General features: G+C 51.5%; 1 protein-coding gene and 1 long non-coding RNA gene across 4 annotated transcripts in view; one reads left to right on the forward strand and one right to left on the reverse strand.

Moving 5' to 3' along the window:
* The window catches only part of BLK (BLK proto-oncogene, Src family tyrosine kinase), a 72,678-nt gene extending 58,076 nt beyond the window's left edge, over positions 1-14,602 (forward strand). For 2 of the 3 annotated variants that reach the window (XM_077779649.1, XM_077779651.1), the window contains 8 exons: positions 62-160; positions 1,383-1,486; positions 5,636-5,782; positions 6,216-6,368; positions 7,637-7,816; positions 9,004-9,080; positions 11,868-12,018; positions 13,205-13,998. In XM_077779649.1, the coding sequence (XP_077635775.1) occupies positions 62-160; positions 1,383-1,486; positions 5,636-5,782; positions 6,216-6,368; positions 7,637-7,816; positions 9,004-9,080; positions 11,868-12,018; positions 13,205-13,596 (1,303 nt within the window). In that variant the 3' untranslated portion in view covers positions 13,597-13,998. Of the gene's footprint in view, positions 1-61; positions 161-1,382; positions 1,487-5,635; positions 5,783-6,215; positions 6,369-7,636; positions 7,817-9,003; positions 9,081-11,867; positions 12,019-13,204; positions 13,999-14,053 lie in introns of those variants that run through there. The other variant, XM_077779650.1, reaches the window with a different exon arrangement.
* On the reverse strand, positions 12,422-14,676 carry LOC144244371 (uncharacterized). Its single transcript, XR_013338925.1, has 3 exons — positions 14,596-14,676; positions 14,187-14,334; positions 12,422-13,127 (listed from the first exon to the last, which is right to left on the reverse strand). It is a non-coding gene; the product is annotated as an uncharacterized LOC144244371 (long non-coding RNA).
* Positions 14,677-15,168: the final 492 nt, after the last annotated feature.

The following is a 15,168-nucleotide window of genomic DNA, read 5'->3' on the forward strand; positions in this document are numbered from 1 at the left end:
TCCCCTGGGAAAGGCCTGCGGGAGCCACGATCCCATTTTTGTTTTTCCTCCTTCTCCGTAGAGTTGGAGACTGGTGGTTGGCCAGGTCTCTCATCACAGGAAGAGAAGGCTACGTGCCCAGCAACTTTGTGGCCAGAGTAGAGACCCTGGAGGTGGAAAAGTAGGTGGATGCATGGAAAGCCCTCAAAGTAGAGGCGTGCTTGCTGCTGCTGCTGTTCGGGGGCCGCTGGGCAGGGAGGGGCCCCAAAGGGGCTGAAAAGTGAGCCTCTGTGAGCCCAGCATGGAGGGGCAAGAAAGGGAAAGAGAGTTGGAATTGCTGGGGAAGGCTTGTCCACCATCCCAGATGACACTCACGTCACTGTCTGGTGCGCAGGGAGCCACCCCTCCGTGCTCACCACACTCTTTCCATCTGTGAAACGGGGCTGCCTCTTTCCTGGACCATCGCCTCGCAAAGCTAGCATCAAGGCACAGCAATCAGTGCCTCTCCTCCAAAGCCTCCCTTGGGCAGGACTCAGAAGTTCAGACCTCAGGGGGGCTCACAGGGTGGTGACCTCATTCAGAATTGGGCTACAGAGGGCGCGCTCCCCAGCGTCCTCATAACCTACTTCCATGCGGCACCAGGAAGGTCTATCTCAGCCAGCCAGGGCTTTGGTCATTCTCGCCCTCACACAGCATGCACTGAGCAAACAGTACCCAGGGCCTGGCTCTGCCCAAGGACTGAGAAAGTTGTAAAGATGTGGGACCAAGGGCACTGACTTCCACGATGACTGGTCCAGGCCTGAGAGGAACATGGCAGGAATCTGTGCCCTGAGGGTCTCAGCACTTTGTCTAATTCACAGACTTGACCTCGAGGAGGGTGTGCTTTTTTTTAAATTTTTAAAATGTTTATTTATTTTTAAGACAGACAGAGACAGAGAGCGGATTGGGGAGGGGCAGAGAGTGAGGGAGATACAGAATCAGAAGCAGGCTCCAGGCTCCTGATGCAGGGCTCAAACCCCAAGCTATGAGATCATGACCTGAAACAAAGTCAGATGCTTAACCAACTGAGCCACCCAGGTACCTAGGGTGTGCTTTGAGGGATGGTGGTTGGGTGCATTTTCCCATAATAGAATTAACAAGGGGCATCCTCCTAAATGTTACATTTCAAGAAAATAGTAAGTCCATCCGCTGATGGGAAGTGAGAAGACAAGGGGGGCACAGGGGCCAAGGGGCATTTCATGAATCAAGATGTGACGACTGTTGTTAGTTCGGGGTTAACTCAAAAACAGGAAAACACTATTTTATTTCTCTGGGTGAGGCATACGGCTTAGGAGAGGTTTGGACAAGAATATTCTGCGGAGCATGGCCAGCCTCTGAGGTTTGCCTGCCTTTGCCTTTTCCAGGTGGTTCTTTAGATCAATTAGCCGGAAGGATGCTGAGAGGCAGCTTCTGGCTCCGATCAATAAGGCGGGCTCCTTTCTTATCAGAGAGAGTGAAACCAACAAAGGTAAGCGTGGCGCCCAGCACGCCCTTCCTGTGCAGTCCCTGGGAAGCCCGACCTGAGGCTGCTTCTGGGACGGGACAAGGGAGGGAAACACCAGCCAGGAGAGCCCAGCGGCTCCCGGGCCTCGGGTCTCCCTTCCAATTCAGGTCCCGCCTGGACAGCCTAGTGGTTGAGTGTGAGGCTGTAGCGCCAACAGGTGTCCCTTGGCCAGGATGGAAATGTACAAGGTGCAGGTAGGACAGCTGGAAAGCTGCTCCCATCCGGGGCCCCTGTGCACCATCTCTGGCTCAACAGGGGTGCTGAGGCTGGCGGGGTCCGAAGAGGGGGCACGACCGAGAGGCACATTTTGGAATCAAAGGATTTGGGAGCTGAGACTCCTTACAGATCATCTCAGCCAGAGGCTGTGACCTCAGACACTTCCAGAAGCTTGGAAGGTGGCGTAAGTTTGCAGAATGGCCCATGGCTGGAAATGAAGGAAGGAGGTGGCCATGTGGAGAACTGGGGGCACTCATGCATTCCAACCCACTGACTGAGAAAAACACTTCTGCCACTATCTGCAGCCACTGGGCTTTCTCGTTGTCTTTCATTAGTTTTCTCTCCTTCTTAAAGATCCTTTATTATAAAATATAAAACATATAAAAATCACATAAATTATAAATGAGTCCGTAATTATACATATAAAGTCATAATAAGTAAACACCTGTGCAGCCACAAGAGAGAGAACATTCCAGACATCCAGAGCCCCTCTCACTGCTCCACTTGTGCCCCGTATTCAATCTCCCCACCCCCTAGAGAGGTCACAGCTATCTCGAATTTGGGGGAAATCCTTCCTTGCTTTTCCTTAGTCTTACCATCCATGTTTTGTCTGTTCTTCAACTTTATGCAAATAGAATCGTACTATTTTTATTTTTGTGTGTCTTGTTCCTTTCACCCGACATCGTGAGATTCTATATTAATTTTCCAGGCTGCTATAACAAAGTACCAGCCACTGGCATAAACAACAGAAATGTTCTGTCTCACAGTGCTGGAGGCCTGAGGGTCAATATGTCAGCAGGACAAGCCTCCTTGGCTTGTAATGGTCATCCTGTCCCTGTGTCATCACCTGGTCTTTCCTCAGTCTGTTCCTAATCACCTCCTCTTATAAGGACACCAGTCATTGGATTACAGCCCCCCAGGGGCCTCAAAATCACCCCTTTAAAGATCCCATCTCCAAATATAGTCACATTCTGAAGTACTGGAGGTTAGGACTTCAACATAAGAATTCGGGGGGGATCACAAATATATGCATATATGCATATATATATATATATATATATGCTTCCTGGTAGATGTTTGCCATCTTTGGGATGCTGACCCAATACCCCTGTTTGGAAGATGAGGAAACTGAGTCCCTAAGGGAGGAGGTGACTCACATGAGGCCAACAGTGAACAAGGGTCAGACCCCAACTCATCTAAGAGGCTTCAAAAGCTCTAAAATGTGGGGTGCTTGAGTTGGTCAGTTGATTTAGCATCCAACTTTGGCTCAGGTCATGATCTCGTGGTTTGTGATTTGAGCCCATGTCAGGCTCTCTGCTGTCACCAGAAAACCCCACTTCAGATTGTCTGTCCCCTTCTCTCTCTGCCCCTCCCCCATATCCTCTCTCTCTCTTTCTCTCTCTATCTCAAAATAAATAAATAAACTTTTTTAAAACGAGGTTCAGGGCCAGGTTGAGGAAGAGGAGGGGTGCATTGTAAGTTGGGTGCTCTGTGCAGAATTTCTGGAAATACACCAATGGATACATTAAATTACACACACACACACACACACACACATACACACAGATATTGCCACTATTCCATTTTAGCAGCAAAACAGCTATGACCAAGAAATAATATGGAAATCACTGGGGATGACATACATGTTCTGTTGTTGTAGAATATTTCAAACATATACAGAAGTAGAGAGAATAGTATAATGGAACCCTCTGTACCCAAGACTCAGCTTCAACAAATGATCACTCAGCCAATCTTACCTCATGTATATCCCCATCCATCCCTATTATGTTGAAGCAAGTTCCAGAATCATGTGATTTCACCCTGGAAATGATGTTTTAATCACTGCCTATTGCTAAGGTGCCCAGTGGAGTGAAAGAGACCCATGACCTCAGTATGGAGGAAGGGGTTCTCCAAAGGTAGGGATGTCCCCTCCTGTCCTTGTCCACTCTAGTCCAAGCTAGAAATTGGCCAAATGGAGCTGGAGCTGCGAGATGGTCCCAGCATCCCCAACCGCACACACATGTATGCACACATACACACATGTGCACACACACTCCTCAGAACTCCAAAACAAGTGCCTTCCATCTGCATCTGAAGGCCACAGCCAGGGGGTGCAAGGCAGGGAAGGAATGCTCCCTTCAGAATCAGGGGAAGTGAATTCTAGCCCCATGTGGCCTCCAGGACGTCCAGTTAGCCTCTCAAGCCTCAGTTTATTCGTATCTGAATGAGGACCGTCTAGTTTCCCAATCTGAAGGCAGGCAGTTCTGCCAGTGTTAAGAAATCTCTATCTCTGGGGGGATGCCTAAGGGTCTCAGTCAGTTGAGCATCCAACTCTTTATTTTGGCTGAGGTCATGATCTCATGGTCATGAGATCGAGCCCCATGTCTGGTTCTGCACAGAGCATAGAGCCTGGTTGGGAGTCTCTCTCACCTTCTCTTTCTGCCCTTCCTCCACATGCAGGGGAGCACACACACACTCTCTCTCTCTCAATAAATAAACTTTAAAAAAAAAAGAAATCTCAGTCTCTGGGAGCCCCAGACCAGAAGCTGATAGGATCTGGAGGTCCCCTTTGAGAAGAACACTGAGCTGTCAAAAGATATTAGAGGCAGGCAGCTGGATGAGCCCAGACAAGAGGGAGGTTCCAAATCATGAGCTTCGGCAGCAGCCCTGTGTGGAAGAGAGTGCAGTCTCCTTGGCTACTTGTGATGCATCCTACGCAGGGTGCAGCTGAAAAAACAAGGAAAAGGGCCCTTTTCCTTGCTTTGGTGGTGTGAGGATGAATGAACTTACTAGAGCTATTCTCTGGTTTCTTAGATACTGGGCCACAGTTGCGCCTACCAGAGGGCGGGGGAAGACCATTTGCAGCAGGCAGGCTGGGGCTGGTGTCATGGGCAAGGAATGGGCTTGGGAGCGGCAAGGTGTACACACATCTTGCATCATTTCACAAGTAGGTGATGAGAAGTGCAATACCTAAGAGAGTTGAGAGAGAAAGGGGGTTGAGATGGAGATAAACTGCACAGTGAAAAATCAAGTGTCCACACCCAGAAAAAGAGGTATCTGAGCCTGACACCTGGCGGGGCAGAGTAGTATTGGTTGTGGTAAATGCATCCTCAGGGAGGATCAGGAGCCCTGAAGCCTGCTGTTGATCAGCAGAGTGGCCTGGAACAAGCCAATTCCACTCCCTGGCCTCAGTTTCCTCATCTTCTGAATAAGAGTGGCATGTGTGGTACCCAGAGAGCTGGATAGAGGCATTTTATAAAAACATCAAGTTTATGAAAAGAAGTGTCTCCATTGGAAACTCTTGCTTCCTAAATTGCTCTTAACCTTTTAGCATCTGCTACCCCTGGTCTGCAGCAATCGGTTAACATACATGACAAAATGCATAGATGTGTGTATGAATTTGAACAGAACTCCATAAAATAGCTTATTATGTTCTCCTCCACAAACATGAGAGCTTCAAGGTTGGGATGGGCTCTTGCTTGTCGAGGTAAAGTCAGCCTTTTCAGCTAGAATGAATGAGTGAATGATGCAATGAATCAATCAATCCCCTAGTCCCTCCAATAACTCTACATTTCTCAATCGTCCATGGCAAAGAGTCCCCGAATGAGGGACAGCATATTTGCTAGGAGAGCATCCTGTTTGCTCCAGAGTTCCGTGATTCCATGATTGAATTTTAGGAAATTGGGGGAGGAACATCAAGGCCAGAGTTGGGTGGAGACGATAGTAAAGATTTTCTGGAGGGTTGAGGTTGAGATGAAAGAAAAAGTAGCTTATGGTGGAAGGGGACAAAATGGAGAGCAGAATTTCCAGCCGCAGTGAAAGGAAGCCCAAATCCCAATCTTGATTTTCCCTCTGTATGCCTTACTTCTCATGTGCATATCTCTATTACCCCTCTAGGTGCCTTTTCTTTGACTGTGAAGGATGTAACTACCCAGGGGGAGGTGATCAAGCACTACAAGATCCGCTCCCTGGATGAAGGGGGCTATTATATCTCCCCCCGCATCACCTTCCCCACTCTCCAGGCTCTGGTGCAACATTATTCTCGTAAGAGGAAAGGATGTGATGGGGGTGGGGAGCAGAGGACCCCTTGTATCTGTCACTAAGATCTCAAGATAATGTGAATCACTGATGCCATCTTGAGGGCGGTGGATTATCCCAAGGCTAGACAAATGTCAACATAATGACTCAAAGTCAATGTCCCTAATTCCCTCTTCTGGCTGAGCATGTGACCATTTGGAGAATAACAAGTATTTTCAATCTTAGAGCAGGTTAATGATAGCATGCCTTGCTTTATACAAAATGGATGCAAATAGCTGAGTGTGTGTGTAGTATGTGTGTGCCCATGCACATGTGTACTTGGAAATGGGAGTGTAGTTGACAAAAATGACAACAGCTGGGAAGGATATGTTTCCCCAGAGAGAGACGTGATCAGGCTGCTCTGGTAACCTCGAGCTCTATCTCCTTTTCCCTAATGCAGAGAAAGGGGATGGTTTATGCCAGAGGCTCACTCAACCCTGTGTCAGCCTGGCTCCTCAAAACCTGTGGGCCCAAGATGAATGGGAAATCCCCCGGCAGTCTCTCAAGCTGGTCAGGAAACTCGGGTCCGGGCAGTTTGGTGAAGTCTGGATGGGTGAGTATGTGGCCGCCAGGAGCCTCTCTCTCCCTACCCTGTGTCCCGAAGCACAGAAGGTTCAGGATAGGCACAGTTCATCATGCTTTCCCAAAACATTTGTTTGGGAGAAGCTGCAGAGGCTATGATACCCATTTTGCAGATGAGATCATGAAGGGAAGGCCAGGACATTGAAGTGACTTGCCCTCAGGACATCATGGTGGTGCAGCAGGAATAGAATCCAGCCCTCCCAAAACGTTGGTTTGTTCCCTCCCTCACTCTTCACTTCCCAGGGCTAGCTTCCCATTGATGGGTGGGTGAACTTGAACATCAGGCTATCTTCTCCTAGCTTTGGTTTACCAAATGGAAATGACCTGTTAAACATAGTAAGCAGTGAGCCAGGAGCTCCAGGAGTCTGATAATAGACCAAGCCACTGCTTGTGACTGTGTGGCTCTGGCCAAGTCCCTTAACTTTCAGGTCCCTGTGCGTATAGTTGATGATCACTCCTCTGTTCACCATGGGCACTATCAGACTATAACAGATAGTGTTTTATTTCATCCCTGGAATAGTCCATATTGGGGTATGATATCAAGGGAGGATCCTGGTGCCTCCCCAAATCCTCCAGCACCCAGCTGATGCTTGAATCACCTATGGCAGGAACTCTACCTAGGTCCTTGCTAAGCTCCCTTGAGAGGGGCAAGTCCAATTATTGCTTATCCTTTCAGCATGGATGGGGGACTTGATGGAAGGGAGGGAAGAATGTGGAGGTGTGGGTACTATAAGGAGTGGGAAAGGAACATCACAGGGCACAGAAAGCAGGGAAGGAAGCCTACGAGCCATCTCTACCTCCTAGACAATTTTGCCATGGGCTAGAATGCTTATTTCTGTACGGAAGCTACCATGTGGTAGAAGAGACGCATGCAGGGAAAGGTGGAAGGCTCTATGGAGGACGATAGGGACACAATACGGACCCAGTGTGGGGGCCAGGAGGTAAACCAGCCCCTCCCAGGCAGGGTAAGTTCCTGAGGTTAACTGCCTGAGGTTCCAGTTGAGCTCAAGAGGCTGAGACAGGCTGGCATCCTGCCAAATAAGCCGGCTCCGCCTCAGAAGCTATATATCCTAGCCCAGGGCTTCTTCCTACGGGGACAGCTCTGGGGTGCCTCAGTCCTGCACCTGTCGAATGAGGAGGGCTCCTGGACGCTTATGTACATTTTGGTTAAGGGATTGCCTCCCACAACCTCTGGGTCTCCTGAATGGCTTCTTTATTCTCTCCCCTACCCGGGCATAGGTTATTACCAAAACAACGTGAAAGTGGCCATCAAGACTTTAAAGGAGGGAACCATGTCTCCAGAGGCCTTCCTGGCTGAGGCCAATCTGATGAAAACCCTCCAGCATGAGAGGCTGGTTCGTCTCTACGCTGTGGTCACCAAGGAACCCATTTACATCGTGACCGAGTACATGGCCAGAGGTGGTGTCTGGTGTGGGGCTGCATCCCTCAGACAGGGGCGGGGAGGGGCGGACAAGGGTGAGGCTGATCTGCCCGGTGGGTCTGCTGGTGAGGGGATCACTGTGGGGGATCACTGGGCCATGGGCCGGAGCAATTAGCCAATGTCCTACAGGTCTAAGCTGTTCTGTGTGCCTGGGGGGCAGGAGGGAAGGGTGGTGAGAAACGAGTGGGTCAGTGGTTCTTACAGAGCTGTGTCCTCCATTTAGAAGCACTTCCACCCGCATTTTTGGAGGGCATCTTCTGTGCCCAGCACTGTTAGATGCCCACTAGGGAGGACAGAGCATTGCAAAGAGTAGCGGGCTGGGTGTCCAGACATGGGTTCTGGTCCCAGTTCTGCCACTTACTAGGCATGGGACCTTTGACAACCATATGAGCACTTGACAACAGGGATGAAAAGAGAGATTGGCCCAGCTGGCCTCTGAGGTCCATGGTGGGGTCAAGGTCTCATGAGCCAGTAGGCCAGGGGTTGAGCCTCAGCCTGTGGCCTCCTTCCCACGCCTCCTGTGACCCTGGTTGCCCACTGCTTCCTGTAGGATCCTAAGATGCCATATTAACACAGTTCCTTAGAAATCGTCCTGCAGGGGACAACTTGAGCTGGGAGTGCGATGGCTCCCCTGCTCACCTCTCAGCCCCACCTCAGGTGACTGTCCCTCCCAGCTCTTAGATGCCAGGGAGGAGCTGCGTTGGTCCCCTGCACCAAACCCCAGGGACAGGTCTCTCCATTCTGGCGTTTTCTTGCACCCCTAGTCCTCAGAGGCAGAATGTCTGCAAACAAAGGATGAAGAGTGCAAGAAGACACTTTGGAAAATCACGTGAGGAATAAGCACTAAACTTACAGTCAGAAGAACAGGCTCTGTGCCTGGCTTCCAGGCTGGGTGGCCCCGAACCTGAGTGAAACCTAACTTTCTCTGAGCAGCGGGGAGTATATTTGCAGCCTCCTGGGGTGCTATGAGGACTGAGAGTAGAATTTCTGTAAAGCAGAAAGCCCTCGGCAGCGATGGGTGGTTTTTCTTCTATGTACTAGAGATCTGCCAGGGCGCCCTGTACTTCCTGATGCCAGGTGGGGAGCAGCCCACACGTGGGAGAGGCTGGCACAGCCAGGGCTGGATCATTTCACAGAAGAGCAGATGCAACATCTCTTTCCTTAGGATGCTTACTGGATTTCCTGAAGACAGATGAAGGTAGCAGACTGTCCCTCCCAAGACTGATCGACATGTCAGCCCAGGTTTGTGAGCTACCAAGGGCAGAGGTGCCTGGGAGTCATGATGCACAAAAGGACCCAAGACCCAAGACCCACGGCCCTCTCTTCTGTGCCCTGTGGCTTAACGAAATCGGCTGTTTAGAGGTTGTATCTATTAAATTTAGGTTGGGCTGTAAAGGACAGAAAATCCAAAGTAATAATCGTTTAAATGCCTAAACATTCAGAGGTGGGCAGTCTGGGGCAGGTAGGTGGGTCCGCCTCTCAAAGCCACATGTTTCTTCCCCCTGTTGGGTACTTAGCGTGTCATCTTATTGTCCAAGATGGCCGCTCACACTTTATCATCTTGTCCTCTTCTCAGTAGACAGGAAGTAGTAAAGAGGGGAGAAAGCCCACCTTCTTCCCTTTAGAGACATGTCCCTGAAGTCACCCACTGTACTTGCTTTAACATCCCTCCCTCCCCCCAGCCATGTCACCTGGCCACACCCAGGCTGCAAGGGAGCTTGGAAATGTAGTCTGCACTCTGGGCAGCCAGGATGGGAGGAGGTGAGTCCTATTACTAAAGAAGAGAGGGAGAATGGATGGTGTGGGAAGCCTATCAGTTCACATGAATCCCATTTAACGCTGTAGGCAGGTGTTTTGTTGTGACCTCACTTCTTCTCCGATGGTGCCCAGAAATGCCTTCTATAGCAGGAAAATCACAATCCAGACTTCATGAAGAGTAAAATGAAGAGGAGGGATCTTCTCCCCACCCCGGAGATTTTAGCTGAAGGTTCTAACTGGCAGGAAAACACATCTGGCAGCCCTGAGTGTGTCTGTTAAAACTGGGACCCTCAGCAGAAAAGCTCTGGTCTGTGGTCAGCCTGTGAGACACATAAACACACACACATATCCGGCTGCAGAGAGGAAACCTCCCCCTCACCCCACACCACCCCATCCCCACCCTGTCTGGTATTATCTGCTATTAGTATCAGTGCAGGAACTGATGTCACGACACCCTTTTTCCACTGAGGTGAGCACAGATGGGTTTGAGTAAGCTGGTGAGTGGTCTCGGAAAATTATCGCTGCTAACCAGTTTCGAACCACATAACAGTGATAAGCCTGTCCACCCATTTTCTTTCTTTCTTTTCCTTTTCTCACTCTCCTCTGTCTCTTCTCAATCCCTGGAGAAATCTTGGATCACTAAGGGGCAAAGGATGTGAAAAGCCACCTGCATTTAGACATAGATGTGGCCAAGAATCTAAGGGTTGGGAAACCAGAAAATCAGAACCTTCCAGGTGAACGACTTCTAAACTGTTAGCGCCTCACCACGCATGCCTGCGTGTGCGCACACTACCCTTCTGGGCACTCCTTTTCTTGCTTTGCAGGATGTAATGCAAACCTCCCCTACAACCACAACCCATGTGCCCTATTTGGCAAAGCCACACAGCAGCTCCCAAATGTGCGGTCACACCTGTGAGCCCTTGCTCAGGCTTCCTCCCTCTGCTCAGAATACCTGGGCATATTCCTGGCATTTCACTTGACAAACTCCTGATCAATATTCAAGACCTAAACTAAATTCAATTGAATTAGAATTTCCCTGGACAGGAAAGTGGCACGGAGCACTTGGCACCCGTGTTTCTTTAGTATTGCATGTGGTATAGTCTTCTCCTCGAAAGTACATCTGGGTCCTCTCAACCTTTTAAAAAAATTATTTCTAGTACTGGTCAGTACATATTTCTTAATGGGATGGGTACTGGTAAGTGCTGTCCAGATACCAGGCATTTGGTATTCAGCTCTACAGCCCCTCCAGTACCATATCAATAAATATATTGATGGAATGATTTAGCAAAGGAATAAGTAAGTGAATGGTTTTGCGACTAAGCCAATGCAAATGGACAGATACAGAGAAGTGGGATGAATTCCAGGGCTGGCTTCTTGCGATAGCAGGTCTGAGGAGGTAAATCAGCATCTTATTCTCTGTCTCAGTTTCTTCATCCATCAATTGGGAGTACAATGGATAAAGCCCGAATGAATTTCCTCCACTAAAAAACACAAGAGCAACTCAAGAGCAACTCTAGTTATTCCTGGCCCAGTGCTGGTGGTCAGGGACAGAAACAGAAACTGCCCATGTTCCATTGGGATTCTGCGCCTGCCTTGGGCAGTGCTGGGTTAGGGCCTTGACCACCTATCTCATCTACTGCTCACCTCAACTCTGTACCCTGGAGACCCCTTTTCTCAAGTTCTAGGTCAGGATAGTGACCCTTCAGAGAGCTTAAGCAACCTGCTGGGGGCGGAGGTCGATGACTCCAATCCAGGGCTCCCTGCTCCTGGAACAGGGCATCCAACGTGGCAAGGAGATAAGACCCTTTCCTTCCCTGCTTCCCTGTCCTCTCCTTCCCGTGCCCCCTAAGAGACCTTCATCTCTCCTGGTTTCATTCTGCTCTCCACCTCCCCTGCAGACACTTGCAAGGAGAGAGAAGCAGGTGAGGGTTCAGGTCGTTCTGGCTCTGACGTCAGCGGCCCTGCCTTGCTGGGCTTTCAGGCAGCCGGGGTTTATGGCTTGTCTAACAGGGGAACGAGTGAAGCCATTTTCCTTCTCTACTCAGGAAGCTGCTCCTTCCCCAGGAGAACCACCTTCTATGCACCTACCAACAAACACGAACACACCCCCTCAAGTGTTCCTGTCCCTTCCAGGCTGTGAGAGCATGAAGGCTGGCCTTCCAGACAGGGTCCTTCCTCTCCTGATAGGGGCTGTGCAGGGGACACTGGGTGGGCTCCGTCCATGCAAAGAGGTCCCTCCGCAACCTTTCACTGTGTGGCCTGTTCCCTCAGATTGCCGAAGGAATGGCGTATATTGAGCAAATGAATTCAATCCACCGCGACCTGAGGGCGGCCAACATCCTGGTGTCTGAGTCTCTGTGCTGCAAAATCGCTGACTTCGGCTTGGCCCGCATCATTGACAATGAATACACTGCCCAAGAAGGTGAGAAGGGCCCCCATCTACAGGGAGACCTTGGGCCTTACTTTCCCCACCTCCCTACAACCCCTTGGACTTCTCCTCGTTGCTACAGAGCAGAGCCCTGTGTGGAGATCTGAGAGTGTTATGGTTGTTACAGTCCTGGCCTTACGCCCACCTAGATCGGCGTTTCCCTAGAGGTGCTCGGCAGAGCACTAGTGCCTGATGAGGGATGGGCTTGTGGTGAAGTAGGTTTGGAGATGCTGCATGGTCCACCCAGGCCCCCTTCAGAGATCCCTGATGCACACCAACATATGAAAGGCTCTGAGAAGTCTTGCGGCGAGGGTACGGTGTACCTGTGCTTCACCTGGTCTCTCCCAAACGAATTTGAGCTTGAGATACTTTTCCCATTAATCTCACAGAACTAGAGTTTCATGGAACGCACTTCGGAAAACATTTTTCTAAAGCATGGGCAGCAAACGCTTATGCCTGAATTAGGGTCCCCACGGAGCACTCTGTTTTAGTTCGTTAGTATACCTGAGGTAGGGCTCCTCTTCATGAGAGGACTTGAAACAGTCAAATATATTGATCAAGTAAGCTGGCAAGCAGGCAATATTAGCTGAGCATGTTAATCCATTGGTACAGGAAGGATCAATAGGGCTTGTTAGCTGACGAAGCTTCAGGCTGGCTGGGGAGACGGAGAAAGCGAGGCAAGATGAGGGGTAACCCAGTGCTCGAATGCTGAGCAGGGCTGCAGCCATACACAGGGCTTCCTGGGACAACAGGATTGGAATTCCTTCCTTACTGGGACCCCAGGTGGTACACACGTCATATGTCATCATTTCCATTTGGCAGGAAGGGATGAACTGAGGCAGGGATGAGTTGCCCGGGCTGCGGATTCCTGGTATTAAACACATGAGGTCGAAAATGAGTCTTCCGTCCCAGGTGGAAACACATGGTGGCCCTCTGAAGCCCACTGGGCAAAGACCCAGTCAGGGTGGCAGAGGTGGTATTTATGTCATGTTGTCCCTCTGTGCTGTGGACCCCCAGTAGTGCCCGCACATGCCCGGCCATGGGGTCTCGTGGGTCTTGGTGGCTCTCCGAAAGCATCTCTGTTGTATCCAGTGGTCCAAGCCCTGCCAAGGGGAGAGGAAAGGGGCATAGGCAGTCACTAGCCATGGCCTCCCAAAGCTGCTCATGGCTTTTCTCACAGGGGCCAAGTTCCCCATCAAGTGGACTGCCCCCGAGGCCATCCATTTCGGGGTGTTCACCATCAAAGCAGACGTGTGGTCATTCGGAATCCTCCTGATGGAAATCGTCACTTACGGGCGTATACCCTACCCAGGTAGGTGGCTTCGCCCTGTAGTGACCAGATGGGCTCCCTGCCTCCCTGAAATGGCCGTGGTGACGGATATGCCATGCTTAGTGCCTGGGGCTGCCCACACACGTGCCAGAATGGAGTCCCCACAGTCAGAACAGAGACCCACGCATGCCAGTCTGAGGACGGAGGTTCTGCCTCCTTCCTCAACATTGCTTCCTGCAACCGGGCTGCGCTCCCTTCATTCAGCGGAAGTCAGTGAGCCTCCAAACCCTGGAAGTAAGTAAGGGTCAGGGTCTGAACTCAAGTTTACTCTGAATTCATTTGTTCTCCGTTGAGGACAGGTTGTCTCCACCTTGGCCTTCCACCTTGGGTGAACTCCCCCAACGCCCTCTCCTGACTATAAAATCCCCCAGTCTCCCTGTCCCAGGTCAGAAGGGCTTGGGCAGCCTAGCGGTCCACAGAAGAGCAGGCTCGCTCAGCGGGCTGGTGCGCTTTCTTGAAGCACCTGCCCAGCAAGCGACAGCCTCAGGCCATGTGCTGGGCAGTCCCAGGTAAGCAGGACAGGGCTCCATACACGGAGGAACTGCGTCACAGCCTCGTCTCCGGCTGTTCTCCAAGCAATGGAGTGTAACTAGAGGGATGTTTGACGGTGGCACTGGCCAGACGGCCAGGTGACCTTCCAGGGAGGGGACAGTGGTCTGCGCCTCAGCCGTACTCCGCACCCCCCCCCCTCGCCCGCAGGAATGAGCAACCCCGAGGTCATCCGCTGCCTGGAGCGCGGCTACCGCATGCCGCGCCCCGACGCGTGCCCACCGGAGCTGTACCACGGCGTCATCGCCAAGTGCTGGCGGAGCCGGCCGGAGGAGCGGCCCACCTTCGAGTTCCTGCAGTCGGTGCTCGAGGACTTCCACACGGCCACCGAAGGGCAGTACGAGCTACAGCCCTAGGTCCGGCTCCAGGACACGGATGTGGCACCCACAGGGCCCGGAGATGCTTCGCGCCCCTGGCCCAACCTGTAAGAACTGACAAGGCGTGTTCACCTCGCGGCGCTTATTCCAGCCCGGGGCCGACTGGAAGGGCAGGGAGGCATTGATAGGCCCATTTCTCAGATGAGGAAAGTAGAGACAGAGGCAGGCTGACAGGTGGGTCACACAGCATGGACTCCGGAGATCCCATTGCAGTCCCACCCTTCTTGGGCTGTGTGACCCTGGGCAAGTTATTTAGCCTCTCTGTTCCTCCCCTGTCTCATCTGTACAACGGGGAAGAACCATAATAGTACCTACCTCGTATGTTCCTCAGGAAGCTTACATTAGTTAACCCCAGGAAGACGCCCAGGATAGCCCCTGGCACGCTCCTGGCACACCGTTAAGTGTTTAGCATCATTTTAAGTCTCCCCTGTGCTGACGCCCAAAGCGAGAAGTGCGCTGCAAGCGGCTGGGAGTCGCGCTGCTCTCATCTGCGCGGACCGCGCCCCTGTGCGGCTCCCTCTCTATTACCCCAGAAGCAGCCCTGGGGCCTCCGAGATGTCCGCTCAGACACACCTGCTTCAGCTCTGGGCAGGTAGCTCTGACCTGGACTGCACTCCAGCACTTTGGGACTCTTCCGTAATAAAGGCACGAGATCTGACCTTTGTTGTGTCGTCACTGGTGACAAGCCCGGACTTCGCTAGGTGACGTAGGTGGTTTGCAGCAGCGGCGAAGCAAGGTACTTGCAGAGGGTGCTGGGTAGAAACCGAGCTCCCAGCTCCAAGGGCAACACATCGCCTTTAGGGGAGGCTTGAGCAGAGCCAGCAGGTGGCGCCCTCACCTCAGAAATCCTGGCCTCCGGATCTGAGTGGGGCCTCTTTGCTCTGACAG

Source organism: Crocuta crocuta, unplaced genomic scaffold, assembly GCF_008692635.1.
Source record: "Crocuta crocuta isolate KB4526 unplaced genomic scaffold, BGI_CrCroc_1.0 scaffold158, whole genome shotgun sequence".
NCBI lineage: Eukaryota > Metazoa > Chordata > Mammalia > Carnivora > Hyaenidae > Crocuta > Crocuta crocuta.